The sequence below is a fragment of the Ctenopharyngodon idella genome, chromosome 15 (assembly GCF_019924925.1).
Source record: "Ctenopharyngodon idella isolate HZGC_01 chromosome 15, HZGC01, whole genome shotgun sequence".
In the NCBI taxonomy this organism is placed as follows: Eukaryota; Metazoa; Chordata; class Actinopteri; order Cypriniformes; family Xenocyprididae; genus Ctenopharyngodon; species Ctenopharyngodon idella.
Genome location: NC_067234.1, coordinates 35,388,197 through 35,403,653, shown reverse-complemented (window position 1 = coordinate 35,403,653; position 15,457 = coordinate 35,388,197). Strand labels below are relative to the sequence as shown.

At 36.6% G+C, this 15,457-nt stretch overlaps 2 protein-coding genes across 3 annotated transcripts in view; both read left to right on the top strand.

Annotated features, from left to right (window-relative positions):
• The first annotated feature begins 123 nt into the window (after positions 1-123).
• folr (folate receptor) lies at positions 124-3,232 on the top strand. Its single transcript, XM_051861157.1, has 5 exons — positions 124-368; positions 1,313-1,442; positions 1,630-1,818; positions 2,076-2,211; positions 2,727-3,232. The coding sequence occupies exons 1-5, from the start codon at positions 349-351 to the stop codon at positions 2,990-2,992; spliced, it is 741 nt and encodes a 246-aa protein (XP_051717117.1). The 5' UTR covers positions 124-348; the 3' UTR covers positions 2,993-3,232.
• A 1,987-nt stretch (positions 3,233-5,219) lies between these two features.
• Positions 5,220-15,457, top strand: part of inppl1a (inositol polyphosphate phosphatase-like 1a) — a 33,193-nt gene continuing 22,955 nt past the window's right edge. Inside the window, exon 1 of one of the 2 annotated variants that reach the window (XM_051861154.1) lies at positions 5,220-5,598. In XM_051861154.1, the coding sequence (XP_051717114.1) occupies positions 5,447-5,598 (152 nt within the window). In that variant the 5' untranslated portion in view covers positions 5,220-5,446. The remainder of the gene's footprint in view (positions 5,599-15,457) is intronic. The other variant, XM_051861155.1, reaches the window with a different exon arrangement.

Genomic DNA, 15,457 nt, shown 5'->3' with positions numbered 1-15,457 from the left:
GTGAGAGATCACGAGAGTTCCTCGAGCATCAATAAACCTCGAGCACACAGTTTAACTGCACACAATCACTTTGTATTCAGATAGTAATGACTCTGAATATTACAGATGTTTATTGTTACGGAACCGGAGTCCATAAGGGCAGGTCGCAGTGACCGCACAGCTGAAACTGCTCATGGTTTGAGAGATAGGAGGGTCTCATTACTGTATTCATGGTTCTTAAGGAGTATTTATCTAGACTTTGATCGAACTGAACCAGAAAGACTGACACAGTTCAGAGACTTCGGCTGAAGGGAGGAAAAGCTTTCCAGAAGAACCTGGAGAACAAGAGGACCTTTAACTAAATAGAAAATGGACATTTTATTTTCAAGGTATGTTTCAATGAAAGCAAAATCTACTTTATCTCATTTTTCACTTATATAAAGCAGCGTCCAAAAATCTGAGAGTGACAGTGCTTCTTTTTTGCATGTTCTCTGAAATAATGCATGAAGAAGATGAAAATGGATTCAAGTTAATGAAGTTGAGTTTGAGAAGGTCTCAGTATTTGGTGTGTCTCCTTTTTGCTTTAATGACATTTGATTAGGGTTAGGAATAGTCACATAGAAAATAAATTTTTCTTTTGTTTTGCATTTTTAAAAATGTATTTTAAGTAAAAAAACTGGACTTCAGTATATTTAAGTAGCCGCTTTAGTTGATGGTTTGGCATCTATCTTATAATCATGCAATTTATACACTGAAAAATTAATAATATAAATCAAAAAACTAGTTTTAATTTACATTATTATATATTTTCTACTCACTATAGTAGTGTACTGTTAAATATGTATTTGTTTTATTTATATATAATTAAATATATATTTATTTAAAATTTTATTTATTAATGTTTAATAGATTAATAACTTTTTATTTTAATTAATATTTATTTTAATCTAATTTCATCAATTTAATATATAAATAACTGTTTTATATTAATGTTTTATTAATTAATATATATTAATCTAATTTAATTTATTAATATCAATAAATAACTAGTTATTTTTAATATATAAAATATTTTAATTAAATGTTTTATTTGTTAATTTGAATCTATTTATTTACTTATATATTTAGACTTATTGTTTATTATTTATTTTATTTTCTTCCCTTTTTTACTACAGTTTTCCTCTAGACTCCCAGTTTGAAAACCCCAGTATTATAGAGTATATTGTAACTGTTTTACTAGTAAAGTTCAGAAGGACGTGAGAAAAGAATATCTGTTCTTTCACCTTGAAATAATCTTCATTGATTTGTGTCTCTCTCTCTCTCTCTCTCTCAGGCTGTTGCTCGTCCCGGTGTTGCTGATATCTCTGCCGTCTTGCGTTTCTTCTGTAGACAAACTCAACATGTGTATGGATGGAAAACACCAGATATCAGAGCCCAGACCGGAGGGACAGCTGTATAAGCAGGCATGAGACTCTAATACAGGAAAACTCTGTCTCTCTGCACTCTTAAAAATAAAGATTGTTTATCGGCATCAGTGAAGAACCTTTAACCTCCATGAAACCTTTCCATTGCACAAAAGGTTCTTGCTGTATATGTTTAATATTTAATGTTTCCTGAGTGTTTAGTGTAATTTCTCCCTCTGTCTCTCAGTGTTCTCCATGGAAGGAAAGCGCCTGCTGCACAGCAAACACCACAGAAGAAGCTCATCAGGATAATTCGTACCTCTACAACTTTAACTGGAATCACTGCGGCACCATGAGCGAGAAATGCAAGAAGCATTTCATTCAGGACACGTGTTTCTACGAGTGTTCACCGCACCTCGGGCCCTGGATTCAGCCGGTACAGCGGCGTTATTCGTCTAAACCACACTGTTTTACCCTTGTTTGATTTGTGGATTAAAGATATTTGTTTTTATGTCAGTAAAGTCTGAAATAATAGTCAGAAAAATCAATGTTGAAATGGAACAGTTTATCGAACCTTTAAACAAAATATAATAGGAAAAAAGCTTGCATATGTGATTTATGTTTTGTATCAAATTTGAGACTCGTGTTTATGTTTGTCTGTGTGTGTGTGTGTGTGTGTGTGTGTGTGTGAAGACGAATGACTCGTGGCGTAAGGAGCGAATCCTGGACGTGCCGTTGTGTCGGGAGGATTGTGAGAGCTGGTACGAGGACTGTAAGAGCGATTACACATGCAAAGAGAACTGGCACAAGGGCTGGGACTGGAGCACAGGTCAGAAATCATGCATTTCTCACAAAGATAAACTCCTCTGTCTTAAAGAGGACCTATTCTGCTTTTCTTTAGTGTGTAATGTTGCTGTTTGAGCATGAAAAAGTCCCTCCAGCGGGAGTTCTTCTCTATATCAGTGTCAGTGTTTCTGAACTCCCTGAAACGCCTCCATCTTGAGTTTTCTTCACAATATTCCTCATTTAAATAATTCATATGCAGAATAAAGGGGCGGGGGCTGGTTGAGTTAGTTAGTAGTGTGTTGAAACTGGAGGTTATGGTAAGGGGCGGGACATTTCCCAAACACCAATCACAACACACTGCTCCAGCCGACCAATCAGAGCACATTGTGCTTTCAGAAGGAGGGGCTTCATAGAGACAGGAACTAAACAGAGCGTTACTGACAGACTGGGAAGAGAGGAGCTGAACAATGGAGAATATGAGGAAAATAATCAACATTCAATCTAGTAGAGCCCAAAAACAGTAATATGACAATGACTCTCTTTCTCCCAACCCTACAGGCATGAATCACTGTCCGAAGGGCTCTCACTGCAGCCGCTGGACTGAGATTTTCCCCAGCGCTCAGGATATGTGTGAGAAGATCTGGTCAAACTCCTACAAGTACACAACCCTCACCAAAGACAGCGGCCGCTGCATGCAGATGTGGTTCGAGGGTGCGAACCCTAACAAGAAAGTGGCTGAGTACTATCTGAACGGTGATGCGGAGACGGTCACCATAGCAACAGGCCTGCATGTGTTTGCTCTTCTCATGATGCTGCTGCACTGACATCAACTACTAGAATACTGAAAACACAACCGTCTGAGACCCTCGACGGAATTATTTCTCTCTGATGTCAAAATCACCCAAAATGCATTACATGAGCATCACAATCTCACTGTTATTTGTGAATAAATGTTTAAAGACTAAAGAGCCTGCAGGAGACACATTAATAATGGAGGTGTGTTGATTTTCTGTGCATGTAAGTCAATGCAGAATTAAAGATCACATGATATTTGTTTAAGCCTATTTCATTTGGTAATCCATGTGACTTTATTTAAAAGGTAATATGATAGATAGACAGACAGATAGTCAGACATATAGATAGGTAGATAGATAGATAGATAGATAGATAGATAGATAGATAGGTAGATAGATAGTCAGACGTATAGATATATAGGTAGATAGATAGTCAGACGTATAGATATATAGGTAGGTAGATAGATAGATAGATAGATAGATAGATAGATAGATAGATAGTCAGATGTATAGATATATAGGTAGATAGATAGTCAGATGTATAGATATATAGGTAGATAGATAGTCAGACGTATAGATAGAAAGACGTATAGATAGATATACAGATAGATAGATGTATAGCTGGATAGTAAGACGTATAGATAGATAGATGTATAGCTAGATAGTAAGACGTATAGATGTATAGATAGATAGTAAGACGTATAGATAGATAGTCAGATGGATAGGTAGATGGATAGTCAGTCAGATAGATAGACATATAGATAGATGTATAGATAGATGGTCAGATAGACGTATAGATAGAAGTATAGATAGATAGTCAGTCAGATAGACATATAGATAGATAGATGTATAGATAGATATATAGACGTATAGATAGATGTATAGATAGATATATAGATGTATAGATAGATAGTAAGACGTATAGATAGATAGTCAGATGGATAGATAGATAGATGTATAGATAGATAGATAGTAAGACGTATAGATAGATAGTCAGATGGATAGATAGATAGATGTATAGATAGATAGATAGTAAGACGTATAGATAGATAGTCAGATGGATAGATAGATAGTCAAACGTATAGATAGATGGATAGTCAGATAGATAGACGTATAGATAGATGTATAGATAGATAGTCAGATAGACGTATAGATAGATGTTTAGATAGATAGTCAGTCAGATAGACATATAGATAGATAGATGTATAGATAGATATATAGACGTATAGATAGATAGATGTATAGATAGATATATAGACGTATAGATAGATAGATAGTCAGATGTATAGATAGATAGATGTATAGATAGATAGTCAGATGGATAGATAGATAGTCAAACGTATAGATAGATAGATAGATAGATAGACGTATAGATAGATAGACATATAGATAGATGTATAGATAGATAGATAGATGTATAAATAGATAGTCAGACATATAGATAGATAGATAGATAGATAGATAGATAGATAGATAGATAGGTTGTGGTCCATCAGCGCCCTCTGCAGTCAGACACTGGTAACAGTGAACCGACAGGCGGCGCTATGAAACCCGCAGGATGTTTGAAGCGTCACTCACTAACCCAGAGTCCAGAGTTTGTCAAACCGCAGTGATTATTACTCATTCAACACTTCTCATGGAGGACACCAGCTCAGTTCAAACAACTTTAGACAGAAAAACACTGAACTACAATGAGAAGAACCAGCTATGACCTTTTGTGTCATTTTACTCTTATAGACATATCTGACAGAAAATCCACAAATGTATTATTTATTTTGTTTACTCAATATTGCCGTTGATATGTGTTGTTTATGTGTGTGAAAGCAACTCAACACAAGCTGACAGATAGTGTTAGTGTGTCTGAAGTGTGATGTGTGTTTGAGAGGCAGTGTCACCTTGTTATTCTGTCAGCTATTTTAAAGAGTGCTTGTTTTCTCAATTCTGTCATCCAGACTAAAATACAATATTACATTGTTCCTGTTGAGTGAAGAACCACACTGATAAACAGTCTTTATGGAGCGTGTCAAATTGAGCCTAATTAAATTCAATTGGCCTATAAAACCCACAATATGAAAAATAAAACCACAAACTAACATTAATAGTTCTCACACATGACAACAGGATTAACTATTTTTTTTTAAACTGTCAGTGTGTGTTCAGAAATTGGGTTTGAAAAACAAACCCTCCCTAAGAAATATTCACTGAGTAAAGTATGTGACAACTAGCCCCAGTGTGTCAGATACACTCAGTAGCGTGTGTGTGCGCGCGCGCGCGCCGTGTCTCTGTGCGCCCCTGCTGTTGGATGTGAGCTGCTGTTGTGTTTTCTCTCTCATGGAGGTTTTTCAGGAACTAACAGGAAAGCAGGAGAAACTCTGAAAACTTTAAACGCTCGAGCGGTGCGTGCGGCTGACGCGCGGCCCGCGGCTTCTGCGCCGCGTTTGCAGTGGATCCGGACTGTGTTTTGGAGGAATATTGGATTCCGCTATGGCCGGAGTGTGTCCCGCTCCGCCGCTCTGGTATCACCGGGATCTGAGTCGCGCGGCGGCGGAGGAGCTGCTTGCTCGAGCCGGGCGGGACGGGAGTTTCCTGGTGCGGGACAGCGAGAGCGTGAACGGCGCGTACGCGTTATGTGTGCTGTAAGAGCCATGCTTTACTATTAAATATTTATATTTCACGTTATTTATCCAGAACACATTATATTTAGTACAACAGACGTGTGTTTGTGAACTTTCTTGCTTTCTTTCTTGCTTTCACACCCTGTCTACGCTGAAAGCGAGCGACGCATCTTTATAACAGGAGCGTTGTGTTTGCCTATAAATGAATGCACAAGCAACACATTGATTAAGAAAGTTTTTTTTTTAAATGTATATTTTAGAGTTTAGACGATTTAAAAGTTGTTTAGTGCCCAACATTATTAGTCTTCACTAACTCAAGCTTTGTTTTGTGTTATTATTTTATAATGTGTGTCATCATAGTTTAGTTTTGTTGTGAAGCAGAGCGGTATGAGGGTTTATGTACAGTAAATTTCACTTCAGTGTACTAGTTTAAAATCCAAACACTTGAGTTGGCACGCGGGAGCCGCAGAGGTCACGTGACCAGTGTGACCTCCACCTCATCATGCATAAAAATAACTACATGCACTACTGTGACCAACAGACCGGTACCATGGCATTATCTCCCATGGTCATGGAAAACTCTTTCTGGAATTATTCTTCAGGCATGGAAAAGCCATGTCAATGCATGCATTTCTTAAAATGCTTTTTAGTTAAGCTCTGTTCTAAATTTGTTCTAGCGTTGCTAGAAATTTGCTTGTGTATGGAGTGAAACTTGCTTGATGTCTTGTGTTGGTGCTTCCTGTTGCATTGGTTAAACCAGTTTCCAAATGATTTCTTTTGACCATGCAAAACATTTTCAGTTTATTTTAAGAATCTGTGTGTAATCGCAACGGACTGTGAGAGTCATGGATGAGTCATGATCAATGACTGAGAAAACATACAATATTTAGATAAAAACAAGCATGAAGGGGCACCACTACCCTAACTGGCAAGGATGCATAAGACAATCATACAAAAACGTACAAATTAGATTGGCTAATTTCTATGAATTTGTACGATGTGAGTTTCCGAAAAAAAGGATGAAGATGCACCACTAAACCTAAGCAGATCATACGAAAACTTAGAAATTAGATTGGCTAGTTCGTATAAATTCGTATGAAAATGTAAAATCTTTAGATAAAAATGAGCATGAAGGGGCACCACTAACTTAACCATCAATGGTGCGTAAGCAGATTGTACGAAAACGTATGAATGAGATTGGCTAATTCGTACGATGTGAGTTTTTGAAATAAAAGGATGGAGGTGCACCACTAAACCTAACCGTCAACGATGCGTAAGCAGATCTTTTGAAAACTCACAAATGAGATTGGCTAATTCGTATGAATTCATACGAAAACGTAACATTTTTAGATAAAAATAAGCATGAAGGGGCACTACTAACCTTACCGTCAACAGTGCGTAAGCAGATCTTTCGAAAATGTACAAATGAAATTGGCTAATTTGTAAAAAGTTATTTGTACGAAAATGTACAATTTTTAGAAAACACGTAAGCAGAAAGGTGCACCACTAAACCTAACTATCAGTTTTGCATGAGCAGATAGTACAAGAACGTACGATTTTTAGAAAACACGTTTGCATTAAGGTGGAGTGCAAACAGGTTGTACAAAAACGTATGAATAAGATGAAGGTGCAACACTAACCTAGGCCTAACCATCATTGGGACGAAAGCAGAGTATAATAAGAAAACTTACAAATGAGATTGGCTAGTTCGTATGAATTCATACAACGTGATTTGTATTAGATTTTTAGGAAAAAGGAAGCATGAAGGTTCATGCCTAAATCTAACTGTCAGTGGGGCGCAGGCAGATCGTAGGAAAACGTGCAAATGAGATTGTACAAATTATATGAATTAGCCACCAATTCGGTCAAAACTTACAAAATTGCCATGAGATTTTGTTGGAAATTCAGAGAATCCAGTATCTGAATGCACTGCTGTACCGTGGTATCGCCTCAGTACTGTACACTGTAAGAGTTTGCACACACATCAGCATAACATGAATGCATTTCAAGGAAATTAATATTTCCTCTCTATTCTATTCAAATTTAGTTCAAGTGTAGCTCTGTGGATAGCTCAGGCTGTTTTTATGACTTTGAAGTTTTTAAATGGTTCTTAGTAGCCCTTTAGTGTCAGAGATCTTCCTGTTATCATCTTTTGGCTGAGTTGATTCTTTGAAGTTCTTGATGTTATGAACAAATGTTCTTCCAGTAACGTTAATAAGAGTGTTCTTTCAGATGTTTTTCAAAATGTTATTTATGCATCGTTTTTACAACATTTTTCTGAAACGTTATAGTTAACATTTTTTAAATGTTGCTACTTGTTTCAGAACGTTCAGAGAACATTCAAAAGTAACATTCCCATAATATTTGCAGAATGATAAAATGTAATGTTTCCTTAATGTTTGCAATTGTTTTAATTGGAACCTGTGATTGTGTGTAACTGAGCTCTTCAGAGCCTGTTGTCATGATCTAACAATGGTTTATGTTGATGGTGCTGATCTGAAGAGGTTTTGAAATGCAGTGTTTGGTCGGTGAAATCGAGGGGGTGTTTTTACAGTGGTGAGCGCGTCAGAACACGTTTGCATTTCTGAACGACGGCGCTGTTGGCGGTTCACCAGAGGGCATGAAATGTTCCATACAGATGTAGGGAGATTATACCGGCACAGCACACGTGTGTGCATGCTGGGATGCTCAAGCCAGAACAAGTTTCTGTGTCTGTGTGTGTGGACTGGCACAACAGATGAACTATTTTAAGCAGTTGGTGCATCTCTCGTGCCAGCTGTGAAAAACTGAATGAGTTTCTTTTTATTTTTTTGCCAAACACTCCAAGAGGAATCAAACATGCGCTTGTCTCATTTTTACACGTTTGAAGAATATGTGATTGATGTTTGACCATGCAAAATGTTTTCACCTGAAAATCACTCCAGTCCTCCCCTTTGATCCCTTTCAAACTGGTTTTCGCCCAATTCACAGTACTGAAACGCCCTTGTAAAGCTTTTTTGGCTCTCTCTTTATACTTCTGCTACCCGACCTCAGCTCCGCCTTTGATACTGTCTGACTGTCTATCTGATCTCCTACTGTCCCCCCGAAGCAGGGTGTCCCTCAGGGTTCGGTTCTAGGTCCATTATTATTCCTCATCTACATACTACTCCTGGGTCAGATTTTACATCAACTAGGCTGATCATTTCTACACTGATGACATCCAAATCCATACTATCTGTAAACCTGCTCTATTCACTCAAATTGAAAACAATTCTGCTGGTGTAAATGAAATAATAAGATGGCTCAACTCCAGATATCTCAAAAACTAAACATGTACAAAACTGAGATTATCATCATTGGAACTCCTTCACGTTTGTCTCATTTTTACACGTTTGAAGAATATGTGAGTGATGTTTGACCATGCAAAACATTTTCACCTGAATATGGCGCATCTGATCACTCCTCCCCTTTGATCCCTTTCAATCTGGTTTTCACCCACTTTACAGTACTGAAACGCCCTTGTAAAGCTAGCGAATGACCTACTACTTTTTTGGCTGTCTCTTTGTACTTCAACTACTAAACCTCAGCTTCGCCTTTGATATTGTCTGTCACAAATTACTTATTTCCCACCTCTCGGATGTAGGTATTTCCAGGGTGTTGTCCTTTCTTGGCTTTCCTTCTATCTCTTTGATAGACAGTTTTACATTTTAGTGCAGGATTTTCGATCTCCTACTGTCCCCCTGAAGCAGGGTGTCCCTCAGGGTTCAGTTCTAGGTCCATTATTATTATTCCTCATCTACATACTACTCCTGGGTCAGATTTTACGTCAGCTAGGCCTATCATTTCTACACTGATGACATCCAAATCCATACTATCTGTAAACCTGCTCTGTCCACTTAAATTGAAAAAAATTCTGCTTGTGTGAATAAAATAAAAAGATGGCTCAACTCCAAGTTTCTGAAACTAAACATAGACTGAAATTAGTCAGCAAAATTCGTCGTGATTTCACCTGTGAGATTGATAGTACTCTCTTTATACCTTCTGGAACTGTGAAAAATCTAGGTGTTATTTTTGATCCCTCCCTCTACTTTGAGGCTCATATCAACTCCATCACCAAAACAACATTTTTTCACTTACGTCGCACTGCCTGGCTCCATTCCTTTCATTAGCGTCAAAGATTCTGAAACAGTCATTCATGCATTTGTCTCATCGCATCTTGATTACTGTACTGCTCTTTTCATTGGCCTGCTAACTCCTTTGCCAAGTTACAGTATATTCAAAACTCTGCTGCAAGTAATGTTCTGTATTTCGTTTTTGTGCTTGAATCTATGTTGCTGTGTGCTTCCTTGTTTATTTAATGCCCCATTTTCTGTCTTTGTATTATCTTTGCTCTAATTGTAACTTTGTATCTTTGCTCTAATTGTAATTCTACTCCATTGCTTGTAATATTCTTCTCCACTGCTATTGCCAGTTATTGTCTACTCTATTGCTGTTACATTTTCTTTATAGTAATGATTCATGTCTGAAGCACAAACGCTGCACTTACACGCTCAACTTTAATAGTTAGTGCTAGAGGTTTCAGCACATCACTATCAGCACTAGTGCTGCTGAGGATTGACTTAAATAGCACTATCACAAAGTGTAGAACTGTCATTATGATATACAAGTGATGTTTTCACAGGAGATAAGGGTGTAATTTGAAACATTAATTTCTTACATTCATTTTTTAAAAATTCTTTCATGTTTGTGGGAAGTTTGTGTTTCTCATCAGATTTTTGACTTATTCCACCTGATCATACTCAGTGTTATTTGAGATACTATTATGGTTTTTATAAAATTTTAGATACAATTTTAGTAATTTAATTCAATTGTGTTTTTGTCACATTTATTAGATTTTTTATTTTTTAAGAATATGTCTGTATAGTTTTATAAATTTTTATTCAGTTTTAGTTATTTTAGCACATCATGTTAAACTAAATGAAAATGAGAAATGTGGCCTTGGACTCTAGATAAATAAGTTTATTTTTTTAAATATCTTATTTTATTTCAGGTAACATTTATTTTATTTCAAGTAACGGATAGGCCTGTCATGATCATGAATTTTGTGCTGAAGATTAATTGCCATTAAAATAATTGTGAATAATGATTTATTTCTCTTTTGTTCATGTCACTTGGAATCATATATAATATAATAATAAAAATTATAATAAAATAGGCCCATATGATTTACTTTAATGCTGAGGAAATTAATAATTATATAATATAATATATCATATAATAGTATATAGTATATATAGTGTAGTGTATAATATGTAGTGCTGTCAAAGTGATTTATCGCATCTAACATAAAAGTTTGTAAGTGTATGTGTGTGTGTATATATATATATATAATATATATATATATATATATATATATATATATATATATATATATATATATAATATATATATATATATATATATATATATATATATATAATATATATATTTGCAAACTTTTATGTTAGATTAATCGATTTAATAGCACTAGTTATAATATCATATAATAGTATATAGTATATAATATGTAGTGCTGTCAAAGCAATTAATTGCATCTAACATAAGTTTGTAAATGTGTGTGTCTGTGTGTGTACACACACATTCACAAATATATTCACAAATATATTTACAAACTTTTATGTTGGATTCATCGATTTGACAGCACTAGTATATAATATAATATAATATAATATAATATAATATAATATAATATAATATAGTAATGCAGTCTGATTAAACCCACAAATCTTCATTTTATATGAAGGAAGACCTTTGACTATCCTTGTGTACTTTATAACAGTGTTTTTATATTATTTGGCAAAATGTGATTGAAATTCAAACTACACAATTATTGCTCCTATCTCAAATAATTGCAATTAGATTGAATAACAATGATCAGACAATTCATCAATAATCACGATAGGCCTAGTAACGGACATGTTTTAGTTTTAGTTACAGCAATAACCTTGATCATATCCCAGTATTAGACTTCACTCGTCCTGCAGGTGTTTGTTCTCCAGATGTGAATGATTCCTCCAGTGTCTTGTGCTGCTACTTTACTAGGGATCAGATGTTGATGTTGAGTTTTGCATGGTCACACACAGCTCATGGTTCTGCAATCAGAAAATCTAGTTAAACCCTTTATGTCTGCAGTAAAAAGTTTCTTCCCGCATTGTTTGCTAAATTGTTTTGTGTGTCTATTCAAACATATAAGCGTAAAAATAGTACGAGAATTTGAGCTCAGAAGTTTCCATGGATTCCAAACGAGTGTTCTGCGTCTTGAGTTTTGGCATCAAGTGCCGTTTTCCATCTTTTGGGTTTGTGAGTCGTAAAGTCTCTTCCTCAGGCATCGGAGGGACATTAGAGGACGCGTTTAACAGATCCAGGAGAGCGTTCAGTCTGTCCAGCTCATATTAAACCCTAGAACCAGAGGAAAAATACGATTGAAGCCCAGTTATTTCCCTCTAATTCCCATTACTGTAATGTGAGAAAAATATATTTTAATTGAGTTATGTATACATCATGGATGTATTTGTTCTACTTCCTTTATTTTTGTTGTGAGATGTTTATTCACCCAGTTTTTTTGTTTTGTTTTTGTTTTTTTATCTGGGAAGTGAATGTTTTCATGCATCTTTATTCACATCAGCATTATAACACAATGAATCCAGTGTTTTTGAGCTTGTGGTTTTGTGGTCCTGTAAAGTATGTCATAGGTTTGCATGAACAGGAAGTGACCTGGATGTGTGTGTGTGTGTGTGTGTGTGTGTGTGTGTGTGTGTGTGTGTGTGTGTGTTTTATGAGGACATTTCATGAGTCCTCATATTTAAAATAGTTAAAAAACATACTAAACAATGTTTTATAAAAAATGTAAAAATGCAGACAGTTTCCTGTGATGGGTTGAGTTAGGTTTAGGGGTAGTGTAGAGGGAGAGGATGTACAGTTTGTACAGTAAAAAAACCATTACGCCTATGGAATGTCCTCACTAAGATAGCAAAACAAACCTGTGTGTGTGTGTGTGTGTGTGTGTGTGTGTGTGTATGAGTATGTGTGTGAGTATGCGCAAGTGTGTGTGAGTATGCGCAACTGTGTGTGCGAGTATGTGTATGTGTGAGTGTGTGCAAGTATGTGTGAGTGTTCTTGTAGACATGGTTTATGAGGACACAAATGTGTGCAAATGTGTGCGAGTGAGTGTGCAAGTGTGTGTGAGTATGAGTATGTGTGAGTGAGTATGTGTGTATGTTTGAGTGTGCGTGAGTATGTGTGTGTGTATGAGCGAGTATGTGCAAGTGTGTGAGTATGAGTATGTGCGAGTGTGTGAGTATGTGCAAGTGTGTGAGTATGAGTATGTGTGAGTGTGAGTATGAGTATGAGCGAGTATGTGCGAGTGTATGAGTATGAGCGAGTGTGAGTATGAGTGTGAGTATGTGTGAGTGTGAGTATGAGTGCGAGTATGTGTGAGTATGAGTGCGAGTATGTGTGAGTATGAGTGAGTATGAGTATGTGCGAGTGTATGAGTATGAGCGAGTGTGTGAGTATGAGTGTGAGTATGTGTGAGTGCGAGTATGTGTGAGTGTGAGTATGAGTGAGTATGAGTGTGCGAGTGTGTGAGTATGAGTATGAGTGTGTGAGTATGAGTGCGAGTATGTGTGAGTATGAGTATGAGCAAGTGTGTGAGTATGAGTGTGAGTGTGTGAGTGTGAGTATGAGTGCGAGTATGTGTGAGTGTGAGTATGAGTGAGTATGAGTATGTGCGAGTGTGTGAGTATGAGTATGTGAGTGTGTGAGTATGAGTGAGTATTTGTGAGCGTATGAGTGTGTGAGTATGAGTATGTGCGAGTATGGGTGAGTGTGAGTATGAGTATGTGCAAGTGTGTGAGTATGAGTATGTGTGAGTGTGTGAGTATGAGTATGAGCGAGTATGTGCGAGTGTATGAGTATGAGCGAGTGTGAGTATGAGTGTGAGTATGTGTGAGTGTGAGTATGAGTGCGAGTATGTGTGAGTGAGTATGAGTGAGTATGAGTATGTGCAAGTGTATGAGTATGAGCGAGTGTGTGAGTATGAGTGTGAGTATGTGTGAGTGTGAGTATGTGTGAGTGTGAGTATGTGTGAGTATGAGTATGTGCGAGTGTGTGAGTGAGTATGAGTGTGTGAGTGTGAGTATGAGTGCGAGTATGTGTGAGTGTGAGTATGAGTGAGTATGAGTATGTGCGAGTGTGTGAGTATGAGTATGTGAGTGTGTGAGTATGAGTGAGTATTTGTGAGCGTATGAGTGTGTGAGTATGAGTATGTGCAAGTGTGAGTATGTGTGAGTATGTGTAAGTATGAGTATGAGCGAGTGTATGAGTGTGTGAGTATGAGTATGTGCGAGTGTGTGCGAGTATGTGTGTGAGTGAATGAGTGAATGAGTGAATGAGTGAGTGAGTGAGTGAGTGAGTGTGTGTGCGTGTGTGTGTGTGCGTGTGCGTGTGCGTGTGTGTGTGTGTGAGTGTGTGTGAGTCCCTACGCTATGGGGACAAAATATCCCCACAAAGATGGCAATATCCAATAATACTCTGTGATGGGTAGGTTTAGGGTTACGGGAGAGAATATACAGTTTGTACAGTATAAAAATCATTATGTCTATGGAATGTGTGTGTGTGTATGTGTGTGTGTGTGTGTGTGACCTTCAAGCTTTCACCAGCTCAAATTGAAATAACCCAGGGAGGAGTCGACAGGCCTCTTCTGTCTGTGGTCTCACACACACTTCAGTTTGGTGTGTTTCCTCATGCTGTTTTCTGTCTGTTCATCTCATCTGTCTGTGTGTGTCTATAAAAACACGCGTTCAGACGCCAGTGATCCTGCCAGCAGAAAAGGGAAGCGTCTGTCTTTGTGCTGAGATGAGCGAAACAGTCTCGTGATTCTCGAGTCAGATTTATTTGTTTAATGCTTTTCATTACGGAAAATCATGATGTTAATGTTTATAGTATCTTATAGTTGCATCTAGCAGATTAGATCTGTGCAATAATGGAGATTACGTTTTGCAATTCTGACCTGGTTGTAGGTTTGGATGTTCAGTATTTGTTTTCAGTCATTCAGATTATTAACACTTATCTTCACATTGATTTTACTCTGTCGTGGAGCATCTAAAACCAGTTTAATTGTGGTAAAATGACTGTAATGCTCCAGCTCAAGCTTTATTTCTATAGCTTCTTATCCAATACAGATTGTTTCAAAGCAGCTTCACAGTGAAAATAACAGAATCAGTGATGCAAACTTCATCAAATATGAGACAAATTCACATTCTGCTGTAAAGAAGCTCTAAAAAGACAAAAAGTTACAACATACAAAAAATGCAACAGTTAATTTTTAGTTCATGTCAGCTCAGGTCCATTAAATAAAATTAACAGATACAACTTTTGATTTCAATAATGTATTCGTAAATGTTGAAATGAACATCAAGTAAGATTAATAAACATTATTTTGAACTTATGTTTTTACATTAACTCATCAAAATAATTTAACCAATCCCCAGCAAACACAAAACGTTCCACTAATGTTAGTATTTGGTTGCTGTTTGGTTATTTTTGGGGACTAATAATGTTCTTGGAATGTTCTTTTTAGGTTTTATTATTTTTAACTATAAAATAACATTCCCAAAACATTGGGAGGTTGTTTTTATATAACCTAAAAATAACTAATACAGAACGTTCCGTAATGGTTACGGAACCAGGAAACTTACTTTAAGTTCAACCAACAATATTTTTCACAGTGTAACTTTCCGAAGCGTTGCACATGTTTTTGTGTAATAGCTCTGAAATTAGTTTAATACAGCATTTAATAAAAAGTAGAAATTAGATCAATCAAAACATGTTATAATGATCA

What these genes read in the sequence shown, in the direction of transcription:
- folr (XM_051861157.1), top strand. Translation starts at nt 349, where the DNA reads ATGGACATTTTATTTTCAAG. An exon ending in AGGGACAGCTGTATAAGCAG is followed by an intron (nt 1,443 to 1,629) that starts GCATGAGACTCT and finishes TCTGTCTCTCAG; the next exon opens with TGTTCTCCATGGAAGGAAAG. An exon ending in TCGGGCCCTGGATTCAGCCG is followed by an intron (nt 1,819 to 2,075) that starts GTACAGCGGCGT and finishes GTGTGTGTGAAG; the next exon opens with ACGAATGACTCGTGGCGTAA.